Raw genomic sequence first — 25,644 nt, forward strand, 5'->3', positions numbered from 1 at the left:
AATTAATTGGCTACTTTTATAGAAGACTCAAAATCTTGAATATGTTACTTATCAACAATATGCCTTTCATAATAGCGATTTGGACATCAGTGAAAGCTGTGATAGACACTACTGAATCATGTACTTTCAGTATAATGGTATGAATCCTTACAGTAACTGCAATGCAATTACTTAGAAAATAAAAAAAACTTTTATCAAGACAGAGGGGAAAACAACAAAAAACAACCACTGAAACCAAACCCAACTGGTTAAAAGAAGGTGATAGTACCACAGGGGTGTCTCTGTTTTCACCACTGGTCAGAACTGGGATGTTTATTGTCGTGAGGACAGACAGGGAAGCTCTAGCCCTTTTTCATCCTCCTTAATTTTTCAGAACAGGACTGCAGTCATATGTACACAATGAACATTCTTTGTGAGGGCCATAAACCCAGAAATAAATGCTACCAAAGATGAACCAGTTAATCTCATGTGTTTGTCTCTTTGTTTGTTTGTTTTGTTTTTGTTTGTGGTTTATTTGTTTTTCTAACATAAGAAACATTGCAAGATATCTTACCCAAACACGTGCTACACATGACCATTGTTACATCCTATCAACAAACTACTATGTTGAATTATAGTTAAATACTTAATTAACACATTGATCTAGCTGTTCGCATTGTGACTGGCAAGCTACTGAATGTCACAGCTTAGCAAAAGCACCGGTAGCTGCAGAGCACGATGCTATGGAGTGAAATACACTGAGTAGGGAGGGATCTCTAATAAAATATGTCACAGGTATTTCAGCTGTCTTTGTTTGTTGGACTTTCAGAACAAGCAACATTGATATAATCCTTTGATTTTGGAACTCAAACTAAAGCTCCAATATTGAAGAAAACCAACAAAATTATTGCTCCTGAGTTATTCACCAGAACATTAGTAGTGCTTTCAATGGTAGATAAAAATGAGTCTCTGTTAATTTCCTTTGCAGTTAAACTAATTAAACATTTTTATTTAGAAATACACTAAGTAAAATGTAATGTTCATATCCATGTCCAATGTTGTCTTGGAATTATACTGCCCTGCAAACTGCTAAATGTTCATTTTTTTTTCTCTAAAGATTTTCCCTGCATGTGGGTAAACAAGCACATATAAGTAATTTAACTGTGTTGCTTCCATGGTTGCAGGTGTATGTTCATACAAGACCTTTCATTATTTATACCACATTAAGCTCTTATTTTTGTGTGTGTGAAGCCTCTATATTTTCTTCAATGCTATTGAGCATTTGAGTCGATACTCTCTGCATGCCCAAATACTAGACTACTCTCAGTCCATGGACTCCCACAATGAGTGGGACAGGTTGTTTCACTCAGACAAGTTTGTTTCAGAGCGACACAAGGAAGGTAGTGTACTTCCACAAATGTAATGACTCTTATAAAATATATTAATATTTATTTTTCCGCCATTTAATTCTTCTTAGGAAAAAATATATACTACAATGATTGCTTTCCATAGTTACTAAGACCTGTGAACTTTCTTTTTCTCATTAATTTCTAGGTGCTTAGCGTTGTCTATTTATGAGAAAGAATAGGTGAATGTAACAAAGAATATCTCATTACTGAAAATAAATTCTCTAGGATTAATTCAGTTCTTTTTCCTTGCACTGATGAAAATCAGGAGGGGTGCAGCTGTCACACAGCCACATGGGTGTAGTCAGTATAAAGCCATCAGAGTGTGGAGAATTAAACTTTTCTGGCAGCTTATTTAGCAGAGTGTGCAAAAGGGAGAGTAGTCAAAAAAAAGAAAAAAGGTGACAGTCATGTTTTAAACATCCGTAAATGTTATAATTATATTCAAATATGCTTTAATTTTTTTTCTTCCTTTTATTTTTAATTTTTTTTTTTTTAGGAGGGGCTCTTTACTTTCTCTGAAAACCCATTGTTCTTTGCAGCCACGAGAAAGGTGTGAGACAACTGCGATGACCGAAACGATGGAATTGCCAGCAGAGGGGAATTCCCTGATCAGAGCCGTCTACCAAAGCCGCCTTCGCCTCACCAGGCTGTTACTGGAGGGTGGTGCCTACATCAACGAGAGCAACGACAGAGGTGAAACCCCTTTAATGATTGCTTGTAGGACGAAACATGTGGACTCTCAGAGTGTCAGCAAGGCAAAAATGGTTAAATACCTCCTGGAAAACAAGGCTGATCCCAATATACAGGACAAATCTGGGAAGACAGCCTTGATGCACGCGTGTCTAGAAAGAGCAGGACCTGAGGTCGTGTCACTGCTCCTGAAAAGCGGAGCTGACCCCAGCCTGCAGGATCACTCCAACTGCTCCGCGCTTGTGTACGCCATAAACTCCGAAGACAAGGAGACCCTGACAGTCCTTCTTAATGCCTGCAAGGCGCGAGGGAAGGAAGTCATCATCATCACTATGGACAAATCCCCATCAGGAAGGCCGAAAACAAAGCAGTACCTGAATGTGCCTCCTGCAGACCCAGAGGAATGCCATTCCCCAACTGCCTGTACTTCCCCATCAGAAATAGAGCTGAAAACGTCTCCATCCCCACTTTCAAGTTCAAATGAAAGTAAAAAAGCACTCTTCAGCTTTAAAGATCTAGACCATCCAAGAAGCACGAACAACTCATCTCAGACAGTTTCACCGATGAGAAAATCCAGCTCAACAAAAGCAGGGTCCAAGCTGGCACAAGTGCAGCGGCTTCAGTCTGAGCCTTGGAGAAAAAGCTCTCCGTCACTGTTTCACCAGAATAAAATTGCCTCTTTACAAGAAGAACTTCAGGATATTACTCCAGAAGAAGAGCTCTCTTTTAAAATCAATGGCCTTGCTTTATCAAAGAGATTCATCACCAGACACCAAAGTATTGACATAAAAGACACGGCTCATTTATTGAAAACCTTTGATCAAGCTGGATCAAGGAAATTCTCATGTGATGAGATAAACTCTCAGACTCCTTATGCTGAAGAGAAACATAACCCCAGTGCAATTCCTTTGGGTAAGGATGCCAGTTCAGGACAAATCAGCTTTATTTCAAACCTCAGCAGTATTATCCAGAAAAGAAATTTGGGAGCAAATCACTACAGCTCTGATTCTCAGTTAACTACTAGTCCAAGTCCTAATACTGCAGAAGACAGCAAGCCAGCGATAGGAAAGAAAAAGATTCTTTCTCCAACTCACTCTTTGTTATCAAGTTCTAAAGAAGTACTGGAGAACATGCCTCCTGTTACTCTGAGCAGGAGAAATCAAGGTTTTCTAGAAAGACGGGGTTCAGGAGCCTTATTGTTGGATCATCTTGTTCAGACAAGACCAGGTTTTCTTCCACCACTGAATGTGAATCCTCACCCCCCAGTTCCAGATATTAGTTTTATAAATAGGGTTTCCGGGATGATTTCTTGTGGACAAAAGCACTTAATACCAGCAGCACCTGCTTTCCCCAGGGAGACCCAAAATACAAAAATGCTTCTAAGAAGACAGTCATTACAGACTGAGCAGATTAAGCAATTAGTGAATTTTTAACAGGGGATTAAAAGGTTACAAAATTCACTGCGCTACCTGATAGTAATGATGCGTCACAAAAGATGGCAGGTCTGCAATGTAGGGCTCTCTGCCTTGCAATGAGTTAAATAGCTTAGGAGACTACATGAAAAGATACGTTCAACTAATGATGCTGCTTTCTGCAAAATGAGGAATATTTATCATACCGTTTTCATCACATTTTCAACTTCAGCACTGGAGTTCAACCTGTGACAGGCTGAACACACAAAGGGTCTTAGGCACTGCAGTTCTCATTTTAGGTTGGAAATAATATCCCTCCAAGGTTTCCCCAAACACGCACTCTTTTTCCAGCCAGAAAGGTGGTACGCATGGAATTTGGGAACAAAACATTTGAGCGTGATGCTGAACATCAAGCAGACTCTGTCCGAGCTGTGCAATACCAAGAAATCTTGAACACAACCAGTGTGCACAAGGGCGGGCGCTGGCAGGTATACTCAGGCAGCGTTTTCTGGCTTCAGCCGTGCTACTGCGTGTAGACTGACAACACGCCGACTGAATAGAATTGATGTTGGAGAGCTGTGTTCCATGCACAGCTGCTCCCAGAAGATCCCAGCTGAGGACTGGGCGCCTGCTGTAGATGCCGTGCAGCCCACCAGAGAGCTCAAGTTCAGCACACACGGCCGGGGAGAGTCAAGGAGCCAGCATGGTGAGCGAGAAGTCCTGAGTTATCTCACGTGACGTGACCCAACCCTGTTCACACTGTCAGTTAGGCCTGTCAATCAACCTGGGCTTCTCAAGCTATTCAGTTGCTGGAATCTGCTTATTTAAAACAAACAAACAAAAAAAGGCAGAAGCTGTATCTACATTGGGGCCCGATTATTTTCTGCAGTTCCAGACTCTCAAAAATCAGATCTCTGGATCACGCAGGGTCTTTCTCCCCAGTCACAGCCCTGGGTTTATTTTCAAGACAGGATACAGGTGGTGAGACACACACTCAGATGTTGTCCTGATCAGCGAGGGCACTTCACACACACGCTTGGCAGCAGGGTAAGAGCTCTGTCCTGCTCATACGTACCTAAAAAAAAATCTGACATCTATGATACTCACCAGGGAGACCCAAGTCCTCATTTTGCTTAATTCAAAGCAGAGGACTGAATTTCTTACAGATGAGACACATGCCTTTGCCTCCAAGCTGTTGCATATTTTTTAAAGTATCTCTATCTCAAGTCTGTTTTTCCTTTCCATTTAGTGTTTTGCAGTCCTAAACCTCTACCTTGTCTTTGTGCATATTTCATAGATGCTTGATTTCTGGTATCACATTTAGCATTTTATAAAACACCTGAAGACTGAGAAATATTGAAAGTGTTCTGTGTTGTCATAATTCACAGAAATTAATTGTATTGAAATTGTGTCTGTATAATGTGAATTTCTGTATACTGAGATACTTTTTTTCTGAAAATACACAGTGGGTACTGTCTGCCTTTTTGCACCTTCAGTCAAGATTCACCCAGTCTGGCATCACCTAACAAATAACTGTAATGTTATTCAGCTTTTCCCTTAGTATAAGACAACTTCAAGTGGATTATATACAGTCTATGTAAATCCCTTTTTATGTAAAAATATAAAAATATCCAAAAGTTCATAATATACATATTTTGAAGAAGGGAACATTTGACTTCTGGAAAAGTAAAGGAATACGGTTTACATCCCTGCACAACAGAATTGTACAGCAAGTGCTGATCTGAAACAACACATTTAAATCTTGAAATCAACTTTGCAACAAAAACCTCTCCTATCCCTAGTGACGGCTGCTAGAAGGCAGGTGCCCTTACCGTGGATCCTCCGGCCAAGCTCTCAAAGGTAACTACAATAAAGAAAGATGCAAATCTCTATTGCAGTTGTAAAAATTATTTTTTCCCCACCAAATATGGCCTTGAAAGCCATGGTGTCTTTTGCCCTCCCCTTGCATCACAGATCTGCTAACTTGGGATGCGGCAGCTCAGAAGGTCCACAGTGACCTGCACGATGCCATCACGTTTCACTTACTCAGATACAATTGCCACACTGGTTCAGTCCTTTACCCCTCAAGATGAATTGGTGCCAATCACTACCAGTTGCTTTTTATTTAGTCAGTTTTTAATTAGAGATACTGTTCAGCCACTCAAAGACTCTTGGTAACTTCTGGATTGGCTGACAAACCCTATCTTCTGCACATACACAAAGAGGTGTTCACTGTCTTAAAACAAAACCAACCCAAACAAAACAAACAAACAAACCCAGCAACCAATCACCATCCGAGTTTGAACATTAAGCATACAAAAATGAGAAAGCTCTGAAAGTGAAGTTACGTACATTTTAAGAGCTACTAACATGGTGAGGGGATATTCAGTTATGTTTCAGTTCTGCGTCTTACTTCAGGAGGTGTTACTGGATCATCATCTATATATACCAGGTAGAAACAAGGATTACATAGAAACCTTTTTAAGGCAAAGAAATTATGTGTAGCATATGTCAACATTAAATTATTAACTGGGTACAATATACTTTCAAATGTTTTTATGATATTATAAATGGAAATGTTATTCTTTTTTTAGAAAAAATGAAGTAGGAAATGAGGTGTTCTAATTGGTATCTTTGCTGAAGGTGTAAAGCCTGATCTGTGTTGTATTGATTTTAAAATTAACTACACACATGGGATTACTGCTCCCTTAATTGAAAGGGTAATTTTTTACAAAATGCTCAATGGAGGAAAATGGCAAATGTCTTGAGAAGTGACATTCTTCTGTACTGTTGCCAGTATTTTGTGCTTAATTTTGATGCAGAAACAATGTGAAAGGTTAACATTAATGTTTATTGTTACAAGCAGCCTTCAAAGGAAGAACAGTTCCGTTTTGTTCTCTTGATGTTATGATGCACAAATAAAAGCTATTTTTCCCCCGTCCAGGGAATATGGAAATAGGCATCCTGGTAGAGATCTTTATTCACCACTGAGGAGATGCTGAGTCACTGCCAAGGTACTCGCTCGTAATTGTTTCTCAGGCTGCCTCTATACAGGAAAATTTAACAGTTAATTAGATTAACCCAACATAGCTAAATTTGTATTGTGTGAGAGATGCTCTTCTGTTGGCTTCATTTCAACAGAGATAAATACACTTCTACCACCTTTGAAGTCTTAATCCTCATGATTTTCCAGTCATCCATAATGTCTTACAAGCAAAGAACTTGAAGCAAGACCTGAATTTCTGATGTTAATTTCCCCCACCAAAACATTACAAGTTTACAAACAACAAAACACCTGCCAGGTGTTTGTCATGTATTTTGAAAACACCACACGCTGGAACTTTTTCCTTGCTGGTTTTCCCATCCGGAGAGAACCACCTGGACCAGTTCTCACAGCTGACACTGAGGAGTTTCTGAAACTGAGCGCATAAAATCCTTAAACATTTAAGCTATATAAAATGGAAATGACATTTTTGTAAACATTCCTGTTAATGCAAGTTACTCCTTTCAGTAAAACAAGTGACCTGTGTGGTTATTGATTTGAAATGTATGTGCTAAGTTCGGATATGTGAAAAACTTCTTTTTTTTTTTACTTTTTGGTTGTGATTTTCTCTGTAAAATGCTGTGAACCCATAGTGAAAGCAAATTCTAGATAAATATTGTTAGCATCACAAAAACCAGTGATCACCTAAAAGGCTTCATAGTTTGATTTAACAAATGTAAGAACAATAAGTAACTACACAAGAATGCTATAAAAGAAGCAGTTTTCAAGGTTGTGTTTAAGGCATGTTGTTCAAAGTAGTTTTCCAAATATCCTTCCCTGCACTTTATGTGTTCTTGCTTTAAGGAGGAAAGCATTTGGAATTGCTGTGTTTTGATTTTTTCTTTTTTTTTTACAATTATGCATCACTTCCAAAAGAATATTTCCATAATTTAATGCAGCTACAGAAGAAAAATAGTGAATTAAAAGAGACATTAAGTTATTTTTGTTTTCTTTTCAATTCTTAATAAGACCTTCATCTTTCTATGTCTGTTATGCAATGTAACTAATTATTTTCCAGCTAAAATCAGGCATTTATAAATAAAGAGATTATTACATGAGTAAACCCTTATTCCATTAGTCGGCTGTTCTGTTCATGTAACAGAAGCATGAGTTATTACATAAAGGCTAATAATAGTCACAAATAACCATCTTGCTAAAAACATTCACACTGTCTTTGTAAAAGGGACAAGTTTGTTTGTTTGTTAAAATTAGTTAGAGGGACGCTTTCCTGTTTTAAAATATTTCCCAGCCACACATTTTCACTTTAAGTTATTACTGGCACTGAAATACCTTCAAGGGCATCAGGTTTGCTAAGGATACACCTTAGGAAAACTCTTTTTTCCAGACTGAAAAGAATAAAATTCCAGTTTTTATGACTAATTGTTCTGATAAAATACCCAGCTGTTAATCCTTTTTAAAAGACGACAGGTCTTATACTGCTTTACACAAGTTAACTTTACTTGCCTATGTGTATATATATCCATTATATATAAACATATGTATGCAAAATCCCATTTCTTCGAAGAAGGACACTGGTTATCCGATCAGGTGTCTCCTTGGCCAATGATGCCTTTGGCTGGTTGAAAGCAAGCACAGACCTCACAGGAATGTCCTTGGCTTCAGCATTTCAGACAATTAGAACGTAAGCCTGCTTCTTTTTGCTGGTATGGAATGAGCAACAGAACCCGAGGATTTCAAAAGCAACAGAGGCACTCTGGCGATGGGACAGTTACTTTGTACAGATTCTTAAACAAATTCCTTGCAACTATCTGTTAAAGCTCGACAAAGATGAAAGTAATTTGTAATAACCAAACCACAGGAATTACAGAAGAATTACTTAAAACTCCTTTTGCATCCTCTGCGATGGCATGTGCGAGGTAGCAGCCGAAATGTGACATTAAATAATAAAAAATAAATCTAAGCTGAAAGGAATTCCTGGAGGTCTTGACCAACCTCCAGCTCAAAGTCAGGCTTGCCTCAGCCATACTGCTCAGCTAAACTGGGACTAAACTGGGACTCAGGAAGCTAAGGTATCGACAGTTCAGCACTCACGGATTCAGAGTTACCAACATGAACTCAAACCCACTGTTTTAAATTTAACCACAAAGACGAGATCCCCTGTGCCAGCACCACACCACGGATCTAATGTTAATTCAGAGGCAGGAAAATCAGTGAATTTCTGTTCATCCTGCTAAGATCTTAAATTAAGCAGTGAGGAATTTTTTTTTTTTTTAAGAATTGTATACAGTCCCATTTATTCCCAAATTTCTGAAATCCAGATGCAGATGCATGCTGATGAACTGTAATTAATTCCTGTATTTTTTTCCCTGAAGGCACCAGTTAGTAATTCTGAACACTTAATGATCTGCAGGGGTGGCACGACTTACAGCTTTCTCTCTCAAAAGCTAGTCCATTTCAAAATACAAACATGACCTGTACAGACATTTTAAAAGCACAATAATGAGAATACCTTTTAAAAGCATTTTAATTCTGCTTGGGCTGACCTCACTCAGATTATGAATGTGCATATTCAATTTTTTTTTCTGCTATAGCAATGAGAGGAATCACAATTGGGCAGTGAAAGCAACAGCTATGACAGGAGGGTCACCGAAAAATTCAAGGGAAACAAACCAAAGTATATGGATATTAAAAAAAACAACATACGATTGACCCAAAAATTTAGTTGTTCAAAATTCAGATGATGGTAAGAGTACAATACTTTGAATTGTATTGGAAACACAATTATGGGTTTTAATAAATAAGCCTGAGATGTTATCCCCAGCTGCTTTTTGTACCAATCTGCCCAGTTACTGCTGTATATGGGAACACTGACCTTTACACCCCAGTGCATTTTGGAGTGTGGAACGAGTATTTTCATCAACGATGCTGGTAAAATGGTAATAACAATTACAGTAATTTGCAGTAAAAAGGCTTATCAGATGTAATAGTAGGTAGAGGAAGGTGGTAACATCTTCACTGCAAAGACATGTGCTAAAACTTGTCCATCAAAGCCCTAGAAGAGAGGCAAAGAACTAAAGGATAACAGAACACCCCCACTTTTGCATATAGCACAAGATTTATAGGTAAAACTCTTGGTAAAACTGACAGTATATATAACAAGTTAATACATAGAAGATAAGCCTGTGCATCAGGGAATCACACTGCATAGGGGAACAGGTATTCTTACAACAAAAAATGGTGCAACTGAAGAATAAAAATCTGTGAGCATCAAAATACAACAAAAAATTGGTTCTCAATTAAAATGTCAAGAAATGAAATAGTTTTGTGGTGGGAAAAGGTTTCTAATACATACATACATACATACATAAATCTTATGGAAAAATGTTCCTTTAAAAAATTGTCCAAACATTTCCAAATATATTTTCTTTATTAGTACTTTTATTAAAAGAAATACTGAGAAAGTTGAAAGAAATTTTGAATCAAGTAAAATGAATTTTAGAAGAACATTGAATCTACAGACAATCTCCTGATTCTTGAATATTATGTAAGATGCAATTCATAACAGGCGTTCTCTGACATTTAAGAGCAAACAAAACCCAAACCAGCCCAAACATTTTTATTACCCGAACAGGGTAATTTCTACATTTTTTCTTGAAGGACAGCTCCATTTCATCACCAAATTATTAAATGAGTTATAAAGACTTTCTGTGCGATTCAGTAACTCTGTCTTATCACCAATAACATAAATTCCTGATGGCGGGCTGCGGAGGCAGAGGTTGATGTAAACCCAATTCTGCATGAGGTAATTCAGAAGGTTCAAATTGAGATTCCAGGGGTGTCTGCACATACATTGCTGACATGAAAAAGATGGTATGTTTTTTGGGGTTTTGTTTGTTTGTTTGTCTTTTAGTGAGAGGAGGCCAAAGCTGAATAATTATTCAAATGAACAATGAAGATGGGAGACAACTTCTTATAAAAAATGCATCTCTGGGGGCATTTAAACAGTACAAACCTCAAATGTATCAGCTTCTGTTTTGCTTTCATCAGTAAACTTCTGCATTACTGCAGGATATTATTGAGTAGTTGTGCAGGACTCATGAAGTCACTTCTCTTCCGCAACACGTTATTTTATCTATTTAGAAAGGTCAATCAAATTCAAAGAAAAATACAAACTTGAGCTACACTTGCAGTAAATTAGAAATGTTTTATTAATCATTTAACTCACGTGGACATCCTGAACAATACCTAACTCCATTAAAGTCAACCAGGTTTTCTTGTAAGAAAGACAATTAAGTCTCAAACCCTGACAGACATGAAGAAACTCTAAGAGAGAAAATCATTTCAGAAAGAGGTGGCAGAATTTATAGCTCCTAAACAAAGTTTTAAGTACAAGGCACAGAACTGCCACTGGGTTTTGTCTCACGTTTATTATCTTATTGTCAGCCCCACAGTTACACATCTTATTTCAGAAGGAGAGCGTTTGTATGAAGACTGGCATGAAAGCAGCGAAACAAATTCCAATTAATTTATTTACATGAAAGACCAGAGTGACATAAACATCATCACAGGAAACTAAAATCCAAATAAAAAATAAAAAAGAATACATTCAGAAACTCAGATGTATAGGACAATCCATACAGAATAATCAAATTTGCCATATAGTCAAACACTTCTGTCACTGCAAGAATGCTTCATGGAATTAGTTTCCAGCGTTTTGTTTAATCTAGTTTTACATGTTTCATTACCTTAATTAATTTTTCTGGTAATCCAGATCATGTCTTCTTTGTATTTTATCTGAATATCCCCGTTTATTCATATCCACGTATATTATTCAGCAGTATATCTTTCATGATGCCTGTACCCTTAAAAATACTTCTGACAACTTCTCATGTTTTTTACTTAAGAGTTTAACCAGTTTTAAGAAGTCCTAATACTCCACGTGTGAACTGAGAAGCGGGAAAAAGGTTTCTAAACAACAGAAAAGTTTGTCAGTATGAACACAAAAAGGCCCAAACAACTGAAAGATAAAATCTCACAAGTCGATAAATTTAACCAGCTGCAACGAGGAGCTGAAACAGATCTCGGAGTCCCTGCCAGTCCTAAACATCTATTTAAATTGTGGAACAAAAGGACAAGAAGATACTCTTGTCTTTGAATCTTTTAGAAGTAAATGTGTGGCTAGAAAGTATTGCTGCTTCTGAATGACTGCCAATATCTTGAAAAGAAATCTACACTCAGCCTAGAACTAATAAAGTGTTTAATAAGAATAATACAAAAAATGCCATGATTTTAATGGCATTTTCATTCAATAAATAACACGACTACAGCAATGTGTCCTCATGGTATTTCCTTTATGTCTCTCAAAAGTAAATATTATTGCAACACCTGCCCACCCAATTCACTTTAGGTAATGCAGCTAGGTTACGTTTGATCGCTAATGCTGCCTGATGTCCTCGAAGCGCTTCTTGTCCAATGGTACATCGTAGAATATAAAAAATTCCGAATTATACTGTTTCTTACTGATTTACTGTAGATGCTACAGATTCAAAGCAACGCCTATAACTCTGGCTTAACTGGAGCTTTGGTCAGTCTTGTACCCTGTTCTCCCAGAAGGGGAGCTGGGTGGAAGGGGCATCACCCAAAACAGACACCCCGTGATGAGGTCTGTTCACACAACAGCTCCTGAACCTGTGGTAGTCAATATGGTCTGGCTTAGAAAAGCGCCTTTGAAGTATTTAAATTATTTTCCATAGTTATGATGTCAGGAAACAGTTAATCCCTCCTCCTCCCACGTACAGTAAAGCGTGCAAGCAAAGCTCAAGGAAAACATAAAGAACTGAGAGGTTCAATCCGTTCAAATCAGATCACGTTGTCACAGTGAATTTAAAAATATATCTCACAATTCATTAAAAGGTCACACTACCAAACATGACCTTTTGGTGGTTATCACCATTCATACTGACCGACTGTGTAAATTAATTTAAGTACCCTGCCTAATTATTCCAAGTATAACTAGATGGTTTTCTTCCTTATTTGGAAAAATATTTCCTAATTTTACTCAAGTATATCTTATTCTCGAAAGTATATCTTAACAAAAATTATGAAAGCTCTGCCCCTCAATAACGTAAAACAACTATTAGATAAACCTGGCAAAGGAGCTTAAGTAACAACCAGGAATCTTGAATTTTACTGGCTGCATGAAATCACCATATTTCATGATTTAAGATTAATAAATACAGCAAACTTTTCTATCACAGTTGTACTAATACTATTAGAAAAAAACCTGTAAGAACCAGAAAACACTGTAATTAACTCTATAGTTCTAACAGCCTGTTCAGTGTTGTGCAAAATATCAAAGTTTAAAAAATTAATGCATGTGAGAGGAATGGGGAAAGGAGGGCAAAGAGACAACCCTTCACAGAGTCAGATTTCATTTAGAAATCAAAATCTCCTGTGTCATTGTGGAAAAAAAAATGTAGCATTTGGCAAAATATGACAATACACAACTTCTATCTCAATCTGCAGAGATTTCAGTATCTGTATTCATTTTAAGGGATGCAGAAGCAAGAGAGCCAAAAAAATGCTTGAAATGAAAGAGGTTGGACTCCTTCTGTAGAAAATAAACGTTTGCAATGATTTCAGAATTTTTCAAAGGCAACATCAACTTTTGAAAATGTTCGAAATCATATTCTGAGAGTTAAAAATATGCGCAATCTGGGAGATTGTAGCAAAAAACTGTACTTTCACAGAAATGTACAATCAGTGCAGCTGCTTCATTCCTAGAGCCTCTGGCTTTCAGAAAGATGGCAATGCAACCTTTTAGGTAACTCCTCTTACACTTTAGTTTAAAACTCTTTAAAGAACCACCAGCAGTTCTCTATTTTATGAACCACTACAGCTCTTTTGGTGCTGTCTCTGATGCGTATCTCACGGTGATCCATCTTCGTGCTTCACGTACAGGACAGGATCATTCTTCATTTTGGGTGTTCTGTTTGCCCCAGCATCTCCCGTGGTGCAGAGACAACTCCAGCTCAGCAGTTCTTGGACTGATGACTCAGAAAGCACAGAGACAAGCCATGACATGGAATTCACAATAACCGCACTGCGGAGAACCTATTAGTTTTATTTGGTAAAAATAACCTTTCTCTCTGGGATGCGTAGCATCGCAGATCCCGCTCTTCACATCCAGCAAACAGAATCTGTTGACTAGGAGTGAAAACATCTGATTGCAATAGCATTAAAAATTTAGTGCTTCTAGATGAGCTACAAAATAACCACTTTGAGAACTGCATAGTTTTGTACTTAACATAGTCTTGACTCTTTTCCTCCCCTGTAAAAACCCAAAACAGGTTTTGGTCGTGACTGAGTGTCCCACAGACTTTGGCTTAGACAAAAGCAGTTAGCAGCAAATTATTTGGTCCTCGACTGTCCACTGGGCCATCCTCCCTTTTATATGCTTGTAGGGAAGAAGTACTATATTTAGGTAACATGAGCGCCGTTTACTACACACCACTGGGTGAATGAGAGGAAAATGCATATGGTAAGTAACAATTCCGACCTCTTAAAGGTGGCATTAAAATTTCTATTTGGGAAGCCTTTCAGTAAAGTGTTATACAGATACCACGGCTGTGTTCTATAAGATTCTTTTGGGAAGGAAAATGTATTTCCCTGAGCAAGAAATCTTCACACTTGAAAAGGCTGAGTATTATAAGGCCAGAAATTGCCTGCTTTGTATTTTCTATTCTACTCCTATGGCCTTTTTGAATTCAGAATTTTGTGGCTCCAAGATGTCATAATAAACCCTACTTTTATCAAAGTTTTCTCGGATGTAAAGCAAATCTTCTACAGAATACACATCTTCTTTTCCTGTCCAAACAGTGAGGCTGTAACTGTATTTAAAAAAAAAAAGGAAAAAAGCAAAATAATAAAAAGAGAGAGAAAGAATATGTTATTATCTTAAGATAAAGCGTGTAAGACACTGCACTAGTAAACTCCTGAAAATATTCAGTACTGTGGTATCTCAGTTTCAGGAATGTAATCAAATACCAAAAACTTAATGTCATTTAGATTTCAAAGGTAAGCAACGAGAGCTTATGAACCATCAGAATTAAGAGTTTAATATGTCCCTGCGTTCCTCACCCCTGTACACCCAGGCAAGTCACCACCCTGGATGTGTGCCACAACCGACAGCACTGCGAGCCCCTCCAACCCCCTTCTTACCACAGGAACCCCAAGTTAATGGGAAAAGCGATTTCTGGATCGAAACGCTACCCCAGAAACTGGCATGATCAAGCACATCCTGGTTTGCACAGAACGCTTGGTACAGGCAGACCAGCTGAAGAATACACCTGATAGTCTTTAAATAGACCTCTATTTGACACACAAAAACTAAAATTTGCAGAGGTCTACTCCTTTGACACATTCTTCTTTCCTCATTACAGAGGTAAGTCACACAATTTAGCCCCAGTTCTTGCTTCTAAGGCTAAACTTGCTAGAAATTCCCAAAACTTTGGAAGTGGACATTCCTGCACCACCCAGAACAATTAATCTGTAGCCTGGTCCTTGTGTGAACTGTTCTGCCAAACCTCGCAAGGACTAAAATAAAAACTCTTAGCCCGATATACAGCAAAGAAATTTACCAGGCTGAGCATTTAAAGTTTGACAAAGTAATAAACAGTTACAAGCAGAGCATTATAACAGAAAATATGAGGCAATGTCAGTGATTTTCACACCGTTTTGTCACCTAATATATGATATGTAACAATGCCATCTGATTAACTGAATATATCTTCTGTACGTTACCACATACACTTTTCTCATTAATTGCACAGACTTTATTGCAACTCTAAAAAAAACCTGAAAAACTTCGAAGTATCATTTAAAGCTAAAAGCATTCTGCTCCACAATCTTCAGAATTTAGTTGTATGTCAGCAAAACTGGCTCTGGAATTTGTGTCTTCTAATCATGCCACTAAGAAAAACCAGGATATTTATGCTGAGGTAAAAGAGAAAATCCCAGTATTTCAGCGGGAATAACGCTTGGATCCAGTGAGAACCTATTGGATGGTTGATGCTTAAGGAACAACTTTAATAAAGTGTAGGTTGGCAGAGTAGGTGATAAAGATGAGTTAAAGATAGTATGTACAAAGCCCGTTTTATTCCATTATATGTAAATAGCTTTTTTCTATGAAATTGTTATGCGTCTGTAAGAACTATTTTTAAAAAGAAATATTAAGTCAGTGTTTGGAAACCCCTGAAAGTATTTCAAGTACTTAAGCAAAACAAGCTTTGTAGCATGTTCATTAAATTCTAAACTAAAAGTCACCATTAATGTTTTTATATCACTTTATTACAGAAAATATAAATGCTGAATCTAATAAAAAGTATCTATAAAATGTAAGTATTTAAATTTAATTAATTCTAAATTGTAGCATCCAACTACTTGGTCTAATTGACTACACTAGTCTTACGAAATGTTTATAGTGTGACTGGATTACAAACCTACACAAGATTCCCTACCTTTAGTGAGTAATTTTAAATGAGGCTTTTGGAATTTTATTATTTTAAATAAATGAATAGTGACCACTTCTGTGTGACAACACAATGAAGGAACTAAATGAAATAAAGACCTGAAGGCATAACCTAGAGTAAAAAATATTGTCACTGTAACTGGCATAAATACATACAGATAACTGTGCTATATTTAATATAAACAATTATGTGCCTTTGCAATAACGACAACTGAACATAAAGGCCTCAAACTTACCTATCCGACTGTTGCATTAGCCAGCACAGCTCAGACACTGACTGTCGCACCAATGCTGCTCTAACAGGGAAAGTTACAGGCTGGGAAAGGGTACTGCATATCTGAGCCATTTCCTTCACCATCGCCCAATCATAGCCTGCGATAAAGACCACTGATTAAATAGAATTATTCACAAATACAATCTGTATACAGACACAATAAATTCTAGAATGGTTACGCTGCAAGATAATACAAAAGCAAACATTGGTTTTGTGAAGGTGACGTAACTCTAAACTGAAATCGCTAAATCACTATTTAAAAAAAATGTCATTGTCCCAGAGGAGAAAAGTAATACTAACATGGGAAAATGAAGCTATTTTGAAAATCTTTACTTCTCTTTATCGCAGTGTAATTTTACATATAGCTACAGAATGTGACATTTTCTAATGTCCATGAAATTATCTCTTTGCTCTCTCTCTAAAAAGCAATGTTGCCATTTACTGCAACATGGGCTAGTTTTAACTTGACAGTGACGCTTAAAACCCAAACATTTGGGAAAAAAAATTGAAAAAAAAATCAAATGAATGCAATAGAAATCTTTAAGCTAGCGAGAAATGAATCATGTAAAATGTTATGTACTTAAAAATGCTAAAACCAAGCAATCTAAAACACTTCAAGTGCTTGCTGTTGAAATGTTTATAAGCACTGGAGCTATTTAATATTCTCTTATTTCTACAGGCTATGAAAATCTGAACTCCAATAACAACAGTTCATTTATTTTCTCAAGTACATGTTGCGACTCAAAACTTAAAGCACCAAACGTTAAAAAATCCCAGCAACTTGCTGAAATCAGTAAAATACACTGCTTTTCTCATGTCTTACAGTATATACTCAATTAGCATTACTATAAACTTAAGTTTAGAATGGAGATAAAGTTATGTTTATTAAAAAACCTCATTACAGTATTTCCAGTACATGATTTCCAGCAACTTTTTTACTTCACTGAAAATACTTTAAACTACTTCTAAAAATTTTACTGTTTTTAAACTACTTCACGATTTAACTTACAGTTTAGTGAAATTACTGTATAACATGCAACAAAATCCTCATAACACAATATTAAATCTTAGTAATGAAGAATTAGCAATTAAGAAAGGTGTATAATTTTGCTGTTGTAGTTACAGGCAACACTGGTGGGGACTACGCTACTGCACACAAATTACGTGCACTGGAGTAAAACACGCTAATAGAGCAGCTATGAGAATTATGAGACGAAGCCTGTGAAAAAGACCACAAAATAACAGCTACATGTTCAGGACTGAAATTCAAGTTAGGGATTAACAGTAAGAAACCACAGTTAGATTCTCAAAACTTAGATTTAAAAATGTTACTAACATCAATAAATTGGGAAACTGACTGCAAAAACTCAATTATTCACCAGAAATGAAAGGTTAAAAGCAAAGTGGACCTAGAATTTTATTTTAGTTATCTACTGCACAAGTACACTTGCAGGGTTTTAAACTTCCAGCTAACCTATTTTGCTTCAGGAAATGTGCCAGAATTCCAATTACCAAACCAATCCTGTCAGGATTCAGGGAGCAGATGACCTGGAACAGGGTGTAAGCAATTTGTCCCCCAAAATTTCTCAGCATGTGTGAACAAGTTGGAGAACAAAATACTGTTTAACAATTAAAATATCATGGTTTTATACAATTCCGCTGCAACTCAAACACTGACCTAAATGCTATGAAACAGTATAAAACATATTCCAATGAAGAAAAGAATTCTTCCTTCATTCACTACACTACCTGAAGGGAAGTTCTAGCCAGGTGGGGATTGGTCTCTTCTCCCAGGCAGTCAGCAATAGGACAAGGGGGCATGGGCTTCAACTCTGCCAGGGGAAATTTAGGCTGGATATTAGAAAGAAATTCTTTCCAGAGAGAGTGGTCAGCCATTGGAATGGCTGCCCAGGGAGGTGCTGGACTCGCCGTCCCTGGAGGATTTTAAACTGAGATTGGACATGGCACTTAGTGCCATGATCTAGTCAATGGGCTGGAGTTGGACCAAGGCTTGGACTTGATGATCTCTGAGGTCTTTTCCAACCCAGTTGATTGATTCTGTGATTCTGTGACTATTATTTTCAAACTGACTGGGTGGCATAGAACTTATTCTGAATCCACTGTTAAATGAATTTGAAGAAAACAGATGTTGTGTTGTAAAAATCAAATTTTCCATCCTTACCTTTGTTCTGTTTGCCAGGGTGCCAGCCAGTTGTCCATCCCAGCGATAAGGTCACATCTGGGAAAAACGAAGTGACAGTGTTGAGGAATCCTTTAGCATCCACCGCAGCATTACTTCCATTAGGTCCCGGCAGGATGTCTGCGTTGATCCAAACGGGTCGCCTCAAATGCTGCTTCACATGCTCAAGAAGCTCCAGGGAAGGTCGGACAGCTTCTAGACTGTGTCCAAAACACACCAGAGAGACACGACACTTCCCTCAGACCCAGGACGGGCGATGCACAGTGCTTGTATAGATTGATACGTTAATGAAACTGTCCCTGTAAGCCAGAGAGCAAATGCTGAGGACCTTTTCTATGATACCATCAGGTGACTATGCTGGTGTGAAGTGTTGCAAGCCTCCTGTCTCCCTTGTGGCTCAACACAAACTGCTTTGTGGCTCTTATCTCATTAATCTTCTGACTGTAACCTGTTAAGAATTGGATATTACTGAACACTTGGGAAGGATTTGAATAAAGGAAGCCACTGCAGGCTCTAACACTTTGGCTTAGATTAGACTATTGGGCTGAAGATACCTGAAAGCCACAAATACTACCATGAATTTAAATATATTTATTCTATTTACTCGTCCCTGAAGTTTATACACTGTTCAAAGGGTAAAACTAATCTCTCTCAACTTTAACAGCACCTGAAGTGGTTAAGCTTCTGTCTATATTTCAGATCTAGTTAACAGACAGAAAGTTAGCTTCACAACTGTGCAAGACAATGCACCCATACCAGGAGAATAAAAACCCAAAACCTTAACATTTTCAGGCAACTTATAGACTGTAAAGTCACCCATCTGAAAATTTTATCCCTGATCGTGGGTGTTCTCACAGCTCAAAAGTGTGGCATAGTGGCAGTATGTGAAGTCTGCCCATCAGGTATTCATCCTACAGCTAGTTTCTAAGTATGAGATATAGTCAGTAGAGGGACCAATGCAGCATCTCTTGTAAGCATTTAACAAAATATCTTAAATCAAATATTCTCACTGTTCTCACAAAGAAAAAAGCATAACTAGGATGCAAAAGATAACCTTTCTCTATCCTAACAAAACTTTTGAAACAGCAGTATCAAGGAAGGAAAGGAAAAGTGGTATAATGGAGAAAGGGAATGAATGCCAATAAAATATGTACTTTTACAGCAAATTTCTATATAACCTTCAGGAATTTAACATCATTATGGTCAGGGTTGTGATTTCCTTACTAATTAGCAAGGATCCGTCTTTCCTCCTGCAAGTCATCAAAAGTTCTGAATAAGTTCTGTTCTCTTCCTCAAAACCTTGCACTGACCTGATAAAGAGCTGAGCCAACTGAAAACTCTTCCCTGTTCAATTCCTTGTTCAGCAGTCTGTGAATGCAGGGACATAAAGCGGTAAAAAACTATTCTCACTGTTTATTAGAGATGGCTAAGTACCAAGCTATTCCCAAACCTCGCTCATGATGAGGTTGGGTGGATTGTGGCAGGATTTGCAGCCAAAAACGTGAATGGCAGCCAGTTGTTACATTAGGTTAACTCCAAAGCCAAATCCCACCTAGAGCTGCCCCTGTTTTTTCCTGTGAAAAGTAATTTTATCTTTTGTACTGTTGAGAAAGTTGCTTATATTGGAAGGAATTCCACTACACACTTCCAGTTAGTATGGGAGAAAAGTGAGTCATAGCTTGAGTTAACATTATTGACTTCAGTATTTCTCACATTGTCTGAGCCCAGAACATTTCGCATTTTCCCATATACAAGTAAATGTCAAAAACATTGGAATGCCTTCCTTTTTACTACAAAGTACAAGATAATGTAAATAGAAGAAAGCCTAAAGCAGCATCTCTTGAAACAAACAACAACTAAAAACCCACGGACATAACTGTTTTTATTGCACAGCATTTGGAAAATTCAAAAGTATTGCTGACTCCATATCGAATGATTCTGGCATTTCTAAAGTGGGACTCTGAAGTCCTTTTGCAGAATAGATTCATTTCTGTAGATAAAGCCAGCAGGAAACGTGACTGTGTACTCAATCATACTGACAGAGTAGAAAAATACAAAATATGTATTTTTAAGCACTGTTGAAATAATCTTCAAAACTTCAGCAATTCCAATCCAAATAAATATTTTTCAAAAGAATACAAAATTGTTTTGTCACTCATTTGACTATATCTGCACTGTGTGGTTGTATTTTTAAAATGCTTTTATGCAATTAGACTTCTATGATGCAACATAATTTTTAAAGTTTTTTAAAATCACTCCACTTGGCTGGAAATTCCTTGTGGAAAAATAAGAGTCGGATATCTTAAAATTAATTTAAACAATAATTAAAATACTCCCCCACATACAAAAAAACCAAAACAAACAAAACAAAACAAAACAAAAACCAAAACCAAACAAACAAAAACCCACAAAGAAACACACAAATAAAACAAAACTCAGCCAACCAACAAAAAAAAAATCAAACAAAATAAAACCAGCCATCAACAAACAATTCCAAGCAAACATCTACTGTCCTTGCCCTTTCAGTTCTCTGGTGGGTCAGACATTTACAGATTCCTTCTAAAAGGATTTGGCCTGCCCATGTTTTTTGCGTTTTCATGACCTTGGAGAGGAAAACTGTGATTGTATGATACAACAGATACAAATCACTTCTCATTTTTCTGCATTTCTATAGCATTCCTCTCCCTGCGGGAAAAATAAAACAACAAACCTCTGGGAAAATGAAGATATTCATGGTGGTATGGGATGACATTTCTAAATTTGTATGAACTTCATGAGACCTGAACAGGAGCTGGCTTCTCAGCAAGTTTTTCGGAAACTCCCTGTAAAACCTCGTCACTTTTATTCCCCTTCCAGGGCAGAGAAGGGCCCAGGGAAGCCGGATGCCAGCAGGAGGGTCCTGTGTGCTGCAGGCAGACCCGGCGGCTCAGCCCCTTGTCCAGCCTGGGAGACACCCTCTGACTTCACCGTCAGAAATTGCCTTTCCCAATTGGCATTACTATAAACTTAAATTTAGAATGGAGATAAAGTTATGTTTATTAAAAAAACCTCATTACAGTATTTCCAGTACATGATTTCCAGCAACTTTTTACTCCACTGAAAATACTTCAAACTACTTCTAAAACTTTTTACTTTTTTTAAACTACTTCACGATTTAACTTACAGTTTAGTGAAATGACTGTATAACATGCAACAAAATCCTCATAACGCAATATTAAATCTTAGTAATGAAGAATTAGCAATTAAGAAAGGTGTATAATTTTGCTGTTGTAGTTACAGGCAACACTGGTGGGGACTACGCTACTGCACACAAATTACGTGCACTGGAGTAAAATACGCTAATAGAGCATCTATGAGAATTATGAGAGGAAGCCTGTGAAAAAGACCACAAAATAACAGCTACATGTTCAGGACTGAAATTCAATTTAGAGATTAACAGTAAGAAACCACAGTTAGATTCTCAAAACTTAGATTTAAAAATGTTACTAACATCAATAAATTGGGAAATTGACTGCAAAAACTCAATTATTCACCGTCAGAAATTGTCTTTCCCAATTCCTTTGCGCAAGCAGGAAACTCACAGGTGTTTCCCAGACATGAACTATCACTTCAGTTTCCCCAATGGGAAAACTTAGCTCTAGAGAATGGTAACAAATTAATTTAATATAAAAAAAATTATTTGTAGCTCAAAACACTTTTAAAGCTTTTATTCCTGACATGCACTTAGTTATACTGAGTACTGATTATGATTCTGCATTTTCTGTTCAGGAAGGAATGCATTACACTAAATTTTAAAATAAGAAAAATTTGGTCTACCACCGCCTTAGTTAGTGCTGCCTCTAAAATTATTCATTAGTCACAACCCAAAGAATATAAAAATATTTTTGTCTCGAGATACCTCTTAAAATCCAGTTTGATGCCTTTATCTGTGTTGACAATCTCTTTTAGCCATTCCTGCAGTGTGTTGTCACTGTCTGTTTCGGGAGGGTGAGCCATGATGGGTTCTCCACTCCCTCCCTCACCACCACGAAGAAGAACATCTGCTTCTATCATATGAACGCCACCTGTGGATTTGAAAATGAATGTTCTAATGGAAGCACATCCAATAATTCCAGTGTCTGCTTCAGAGTCACAGCGGCAGGGCAAATCTTTCTATGCTGGCCTGTGCACATTCACCCTGTCACAAAGATCACCAAGTGCATTTATTTGTGTAACTCCTCAGAAATCTACAAGCACGTGAAAAATTACTTTTGTAGATACATTTGGCCAAGCAATCACTTCTTTTTTTTTTTTTTTCCCAGAGGAACAGCAACATGAATATATCCACTCGTGCTACATTTCAAATATTTTCCTCTTATTACCAGGTTCCAGACAGCCCTTTAGACTAAATGTGACCAGAAGATTTTAACACTGTTGGAGACTGACCTGTCCCTTTGCCCCATTCTAAAATTGGAACAACCCATCTCACTCAAGTCTTTAAAATAAAGCCATTCAGCCAGCAACATCTGCCACAAAAAGGCAGCTGAAACACAAGACAAGTTAGTGGAAATTTTAGGAATGCTGCAAGATCTTGAGAACAGGTTTCTGTAATGAGAAGCACCCAAAAGCCTGGGCAGTGCCACCAGATTTGCAGGTAATTCAATACAGACAGTTACTCAAACTGAAATAACCATTTTAAAATATAATGATTATACAGTCAACAGAAAGCGAATTACATACAAAATTACAAAAATTAATTACATATTTTTCCAATATTCACATAAATTAAGTTAAAATTCACTGAAACAAACTGGTTACATATAACTTGAAAGCCTTTAATCATCTTTAACGAAATGGGACAGGAGGAAGCAGTAACAAAACTGTCCTGTAGAATCCAAGAAGTATTAGAGGGAGGGAGGGAAAGAGGGGAAAGGAAAGGGAAGAGAAGGATTTTTAATCAGGTAATTTCCATTTTCTGTTTTCCAGAGTGGGTCCACAGGAGAAGTGTCCACGGCCTGGGAAAGGTGACCTTCTGTGACACCAACCAGGGAAGAGCAGGGAGAACCTGTTGGCTGCTGCCCAGGCGGGTGTCACAGGGAGCTGTGGTGCTGTGGTCCAACCCCAGCACTACAACCCCGGGACACCAGTCTGACCTGCAGCAGAAGCTTCTGTGTCCCCCTGTGCAAACACACACATTGAACAACACCCCAGATGAGCCTGAGTGCGTGAAACCAGAAAAATCCTGGTGTTCATGGAGCTTTACAGGAGTGAAAAGCAGACCCTGAAAGAAAGAATGGGATTCGAAGAGAACAGGAACTGGTTATTTATGGGAGGAACTTGAAGGAAAATACCCAGAGATAAAGCTTGAAGAACATGCGTGTAGTAATAAACCATAACATTTAGCAAGGACTAGTGGTGTGTTGTGAATTTTGACGAGCTGTGCTCATTATAAGCTCATTTTAATTACAAAACCACGCCTCCTTGTCGAAAGCTACTCACCTCCAGAAGACCCCTGCTTGTAGCGAATGGGGCGCAATGGGAGACATTTATTACAAAGTCAGGCTTCTATTTATACTTGTTGGGATGCTTGCTCAAGCATTACTGATTTGCTAAGTTATGCATTACACCAGTGATACATTTTGCGTTCCCACCAAAGTTGCTACCATAAAAGCATTCTTTGATCTGCCAGAAGATACTGCGCTGTCCTTGATGTATCAATATGTATCAATCTCTCTGGCCTTAATGTATCAATCAGTGCACAGTCCCTGCTGCTTGTATTTTTCCACCAACACTTGTTCCCATCGTGGGCTCTTATAGTTTCTCGCAGGCTCATGTCAGAACACTGTCACACCCGCTCACTCAGCATGCGTGGATAATTTCATGTTTACCATTTAAACCAAGGCGAGAAAAGTTTAGAGCAATAGATTTAAGTAGACATAAGCATATGTAAATATTAGGAGTAGTCAAATTAAGATGTATAAATACATTATGCGACTGTTTCCTGGTGTGCTGGCTTGCCAAAGATCGCTCAGCACCTGTTTCTGTGCCGAAATGCAAAAAAAGCGAACAGCACAACCCCGTGTGTGAACCGGTACCTGCACACGGGGTGACAACCCTGACTTTTGGGATGGCGCCACCTCCAAACAGAGTCACAGAATGTCAGGGATTGGAAGGGCCCTGGAAAGCTCATCCAGTGCAATCCCCTCATGGAGCAGGAACACCCAGATGAGGTTACACAGGAAGGTGTCCAGGCGGGTTGGAATGTCTGCAGAGAAGGAGACTCCACAACCCCCCTGGGCAGCCTGGGCCAGGCTCTGCCACCCTCATCGTGAAGAAGTTTCTTCTCATATTTAAGTGGAACATCTTGTGTTCCATTTGGAACCCATTGCCCCTTGTCCTATCATTGGTTGTCACCAAGAAGAGCCTGGCTCCATCCTCCTGACACTCATCCTTTATATATCTGTAAACATTAATGAGGTCACCTCTCAGTCTCCTCTTGTCCAGCTCCAGAGCCCCAGCTCCCTCAGCCTTTCCTCACACGGGAGATGCTCCACTCCCTTCAGCATCTTGGTGGCTGCGCTGGACTCTCTGCAGCAGTTCCCTGTTCTGATGGAACTGAGGAGCCACAACTGGACACAATATTCCAGGTGTGGTCTCCCCAGGGCAGAGCAGAGGGGCAGGAGAACCTCTCTGACCTACTGACCACCCCCTTCTGACCCACCCCAGGTACCACTGGCCTTCCTGGCCACAAGGGCACAAGTGCACAAGGACAACCCGCGTCCTACCGGCGGTTCGCAGGGGCGAGTGGCCGCCCTGGGTCGACCCTCGCCCGGCGGACAAAGCGGGAGCGCCCGACGGCACCCCCAGCCACCCCGCTCTCCGTTACCGCGGGGGCAGGGCCGCCCGCCAGCACCCCACACTTACTTCTCGCAGCCTCCCGGGCCCGGGCCTTGCTGTTGGCGGCGTGGAACCACCTCACGGCGGCCGCGTCTCTGGCCCCGATGCGCCCCGATCTCAGGAAGTGATCCACCGCCGGCTCGCTCCAGGCCGACGCAGCGCTCCCCTCAGCCCCGCGGCCCCAGCCCCGGGCCCCGCCACCGCGGGGAGCGCCGGTTCCCGCCGCGCAGCTCCCACGTTGCGCCTCGGCCGCCATCGCCGCGCCCGGGCC

At 38.8% G+C, this 25,644-nt stretch overlaps 2 protein-coding genes across 2 annotated transcripts; one reads left to right on the forward strand and one right to left on the reverse strand.

Moving 5' to 3' along the window:
- Positions 1-1,666: 1,666 nt before the first annotated feature.
- On the forward strand, positions 1,667-3,511 carry ANKRD34B (ankyrin repeat domain 34B; the record flags this gene model as incomplete). The annotated part of the gene is made up of 1 exon (XM_080362751.1): positions 1,667-3,511. The coding sequence occupies exon 1, from the start codon at positions 1,955-1,957 to the stop codon at positions 3,509-3,511; it is 1,557 nt and encodes a 518-aa protein (XP_080218877.1). The 5' UTR covers positions 1,667-1,954.
- Positions 3,512-14,232: 10,721 nt separating this feature from the next.
- Positions 14,233-25,629, reverse strand: FAM151B (family with sequence similarity 151 member B; the record flags this gene model as incomplete). The annotated part of the gene is made up of 5 exons (XM_080362193.1): positions 14,233-14,383; positions 16,260-16,395; positions 18,480-18,697; positions 22,396-22,561; positions 25,401-25,629. 5 exons carry the CDS (start codon positions 25,627-25,629, stop codon positions 14,233-14,235), a joined length of 900 nt encoding a protein of 299 aa, XP_080218319.1.
- Between the last annotated feature and the right edge of the window lie 15 nt (positions 25,630-25,644).

The sequence above is a fragment of the Nesoenas mayeri genome (assembly GCF_963082525.1).
Source record: "Nesoenas mayeri genome assembly, chromosome: Z".
NCBI classification, from domain to species: domain Eukaryota; kingdom Metazoa; phylum Chordata; class Aves; order Columbiformes; family Columbidae; genus Nesoenas; species Nesoenas mayeri.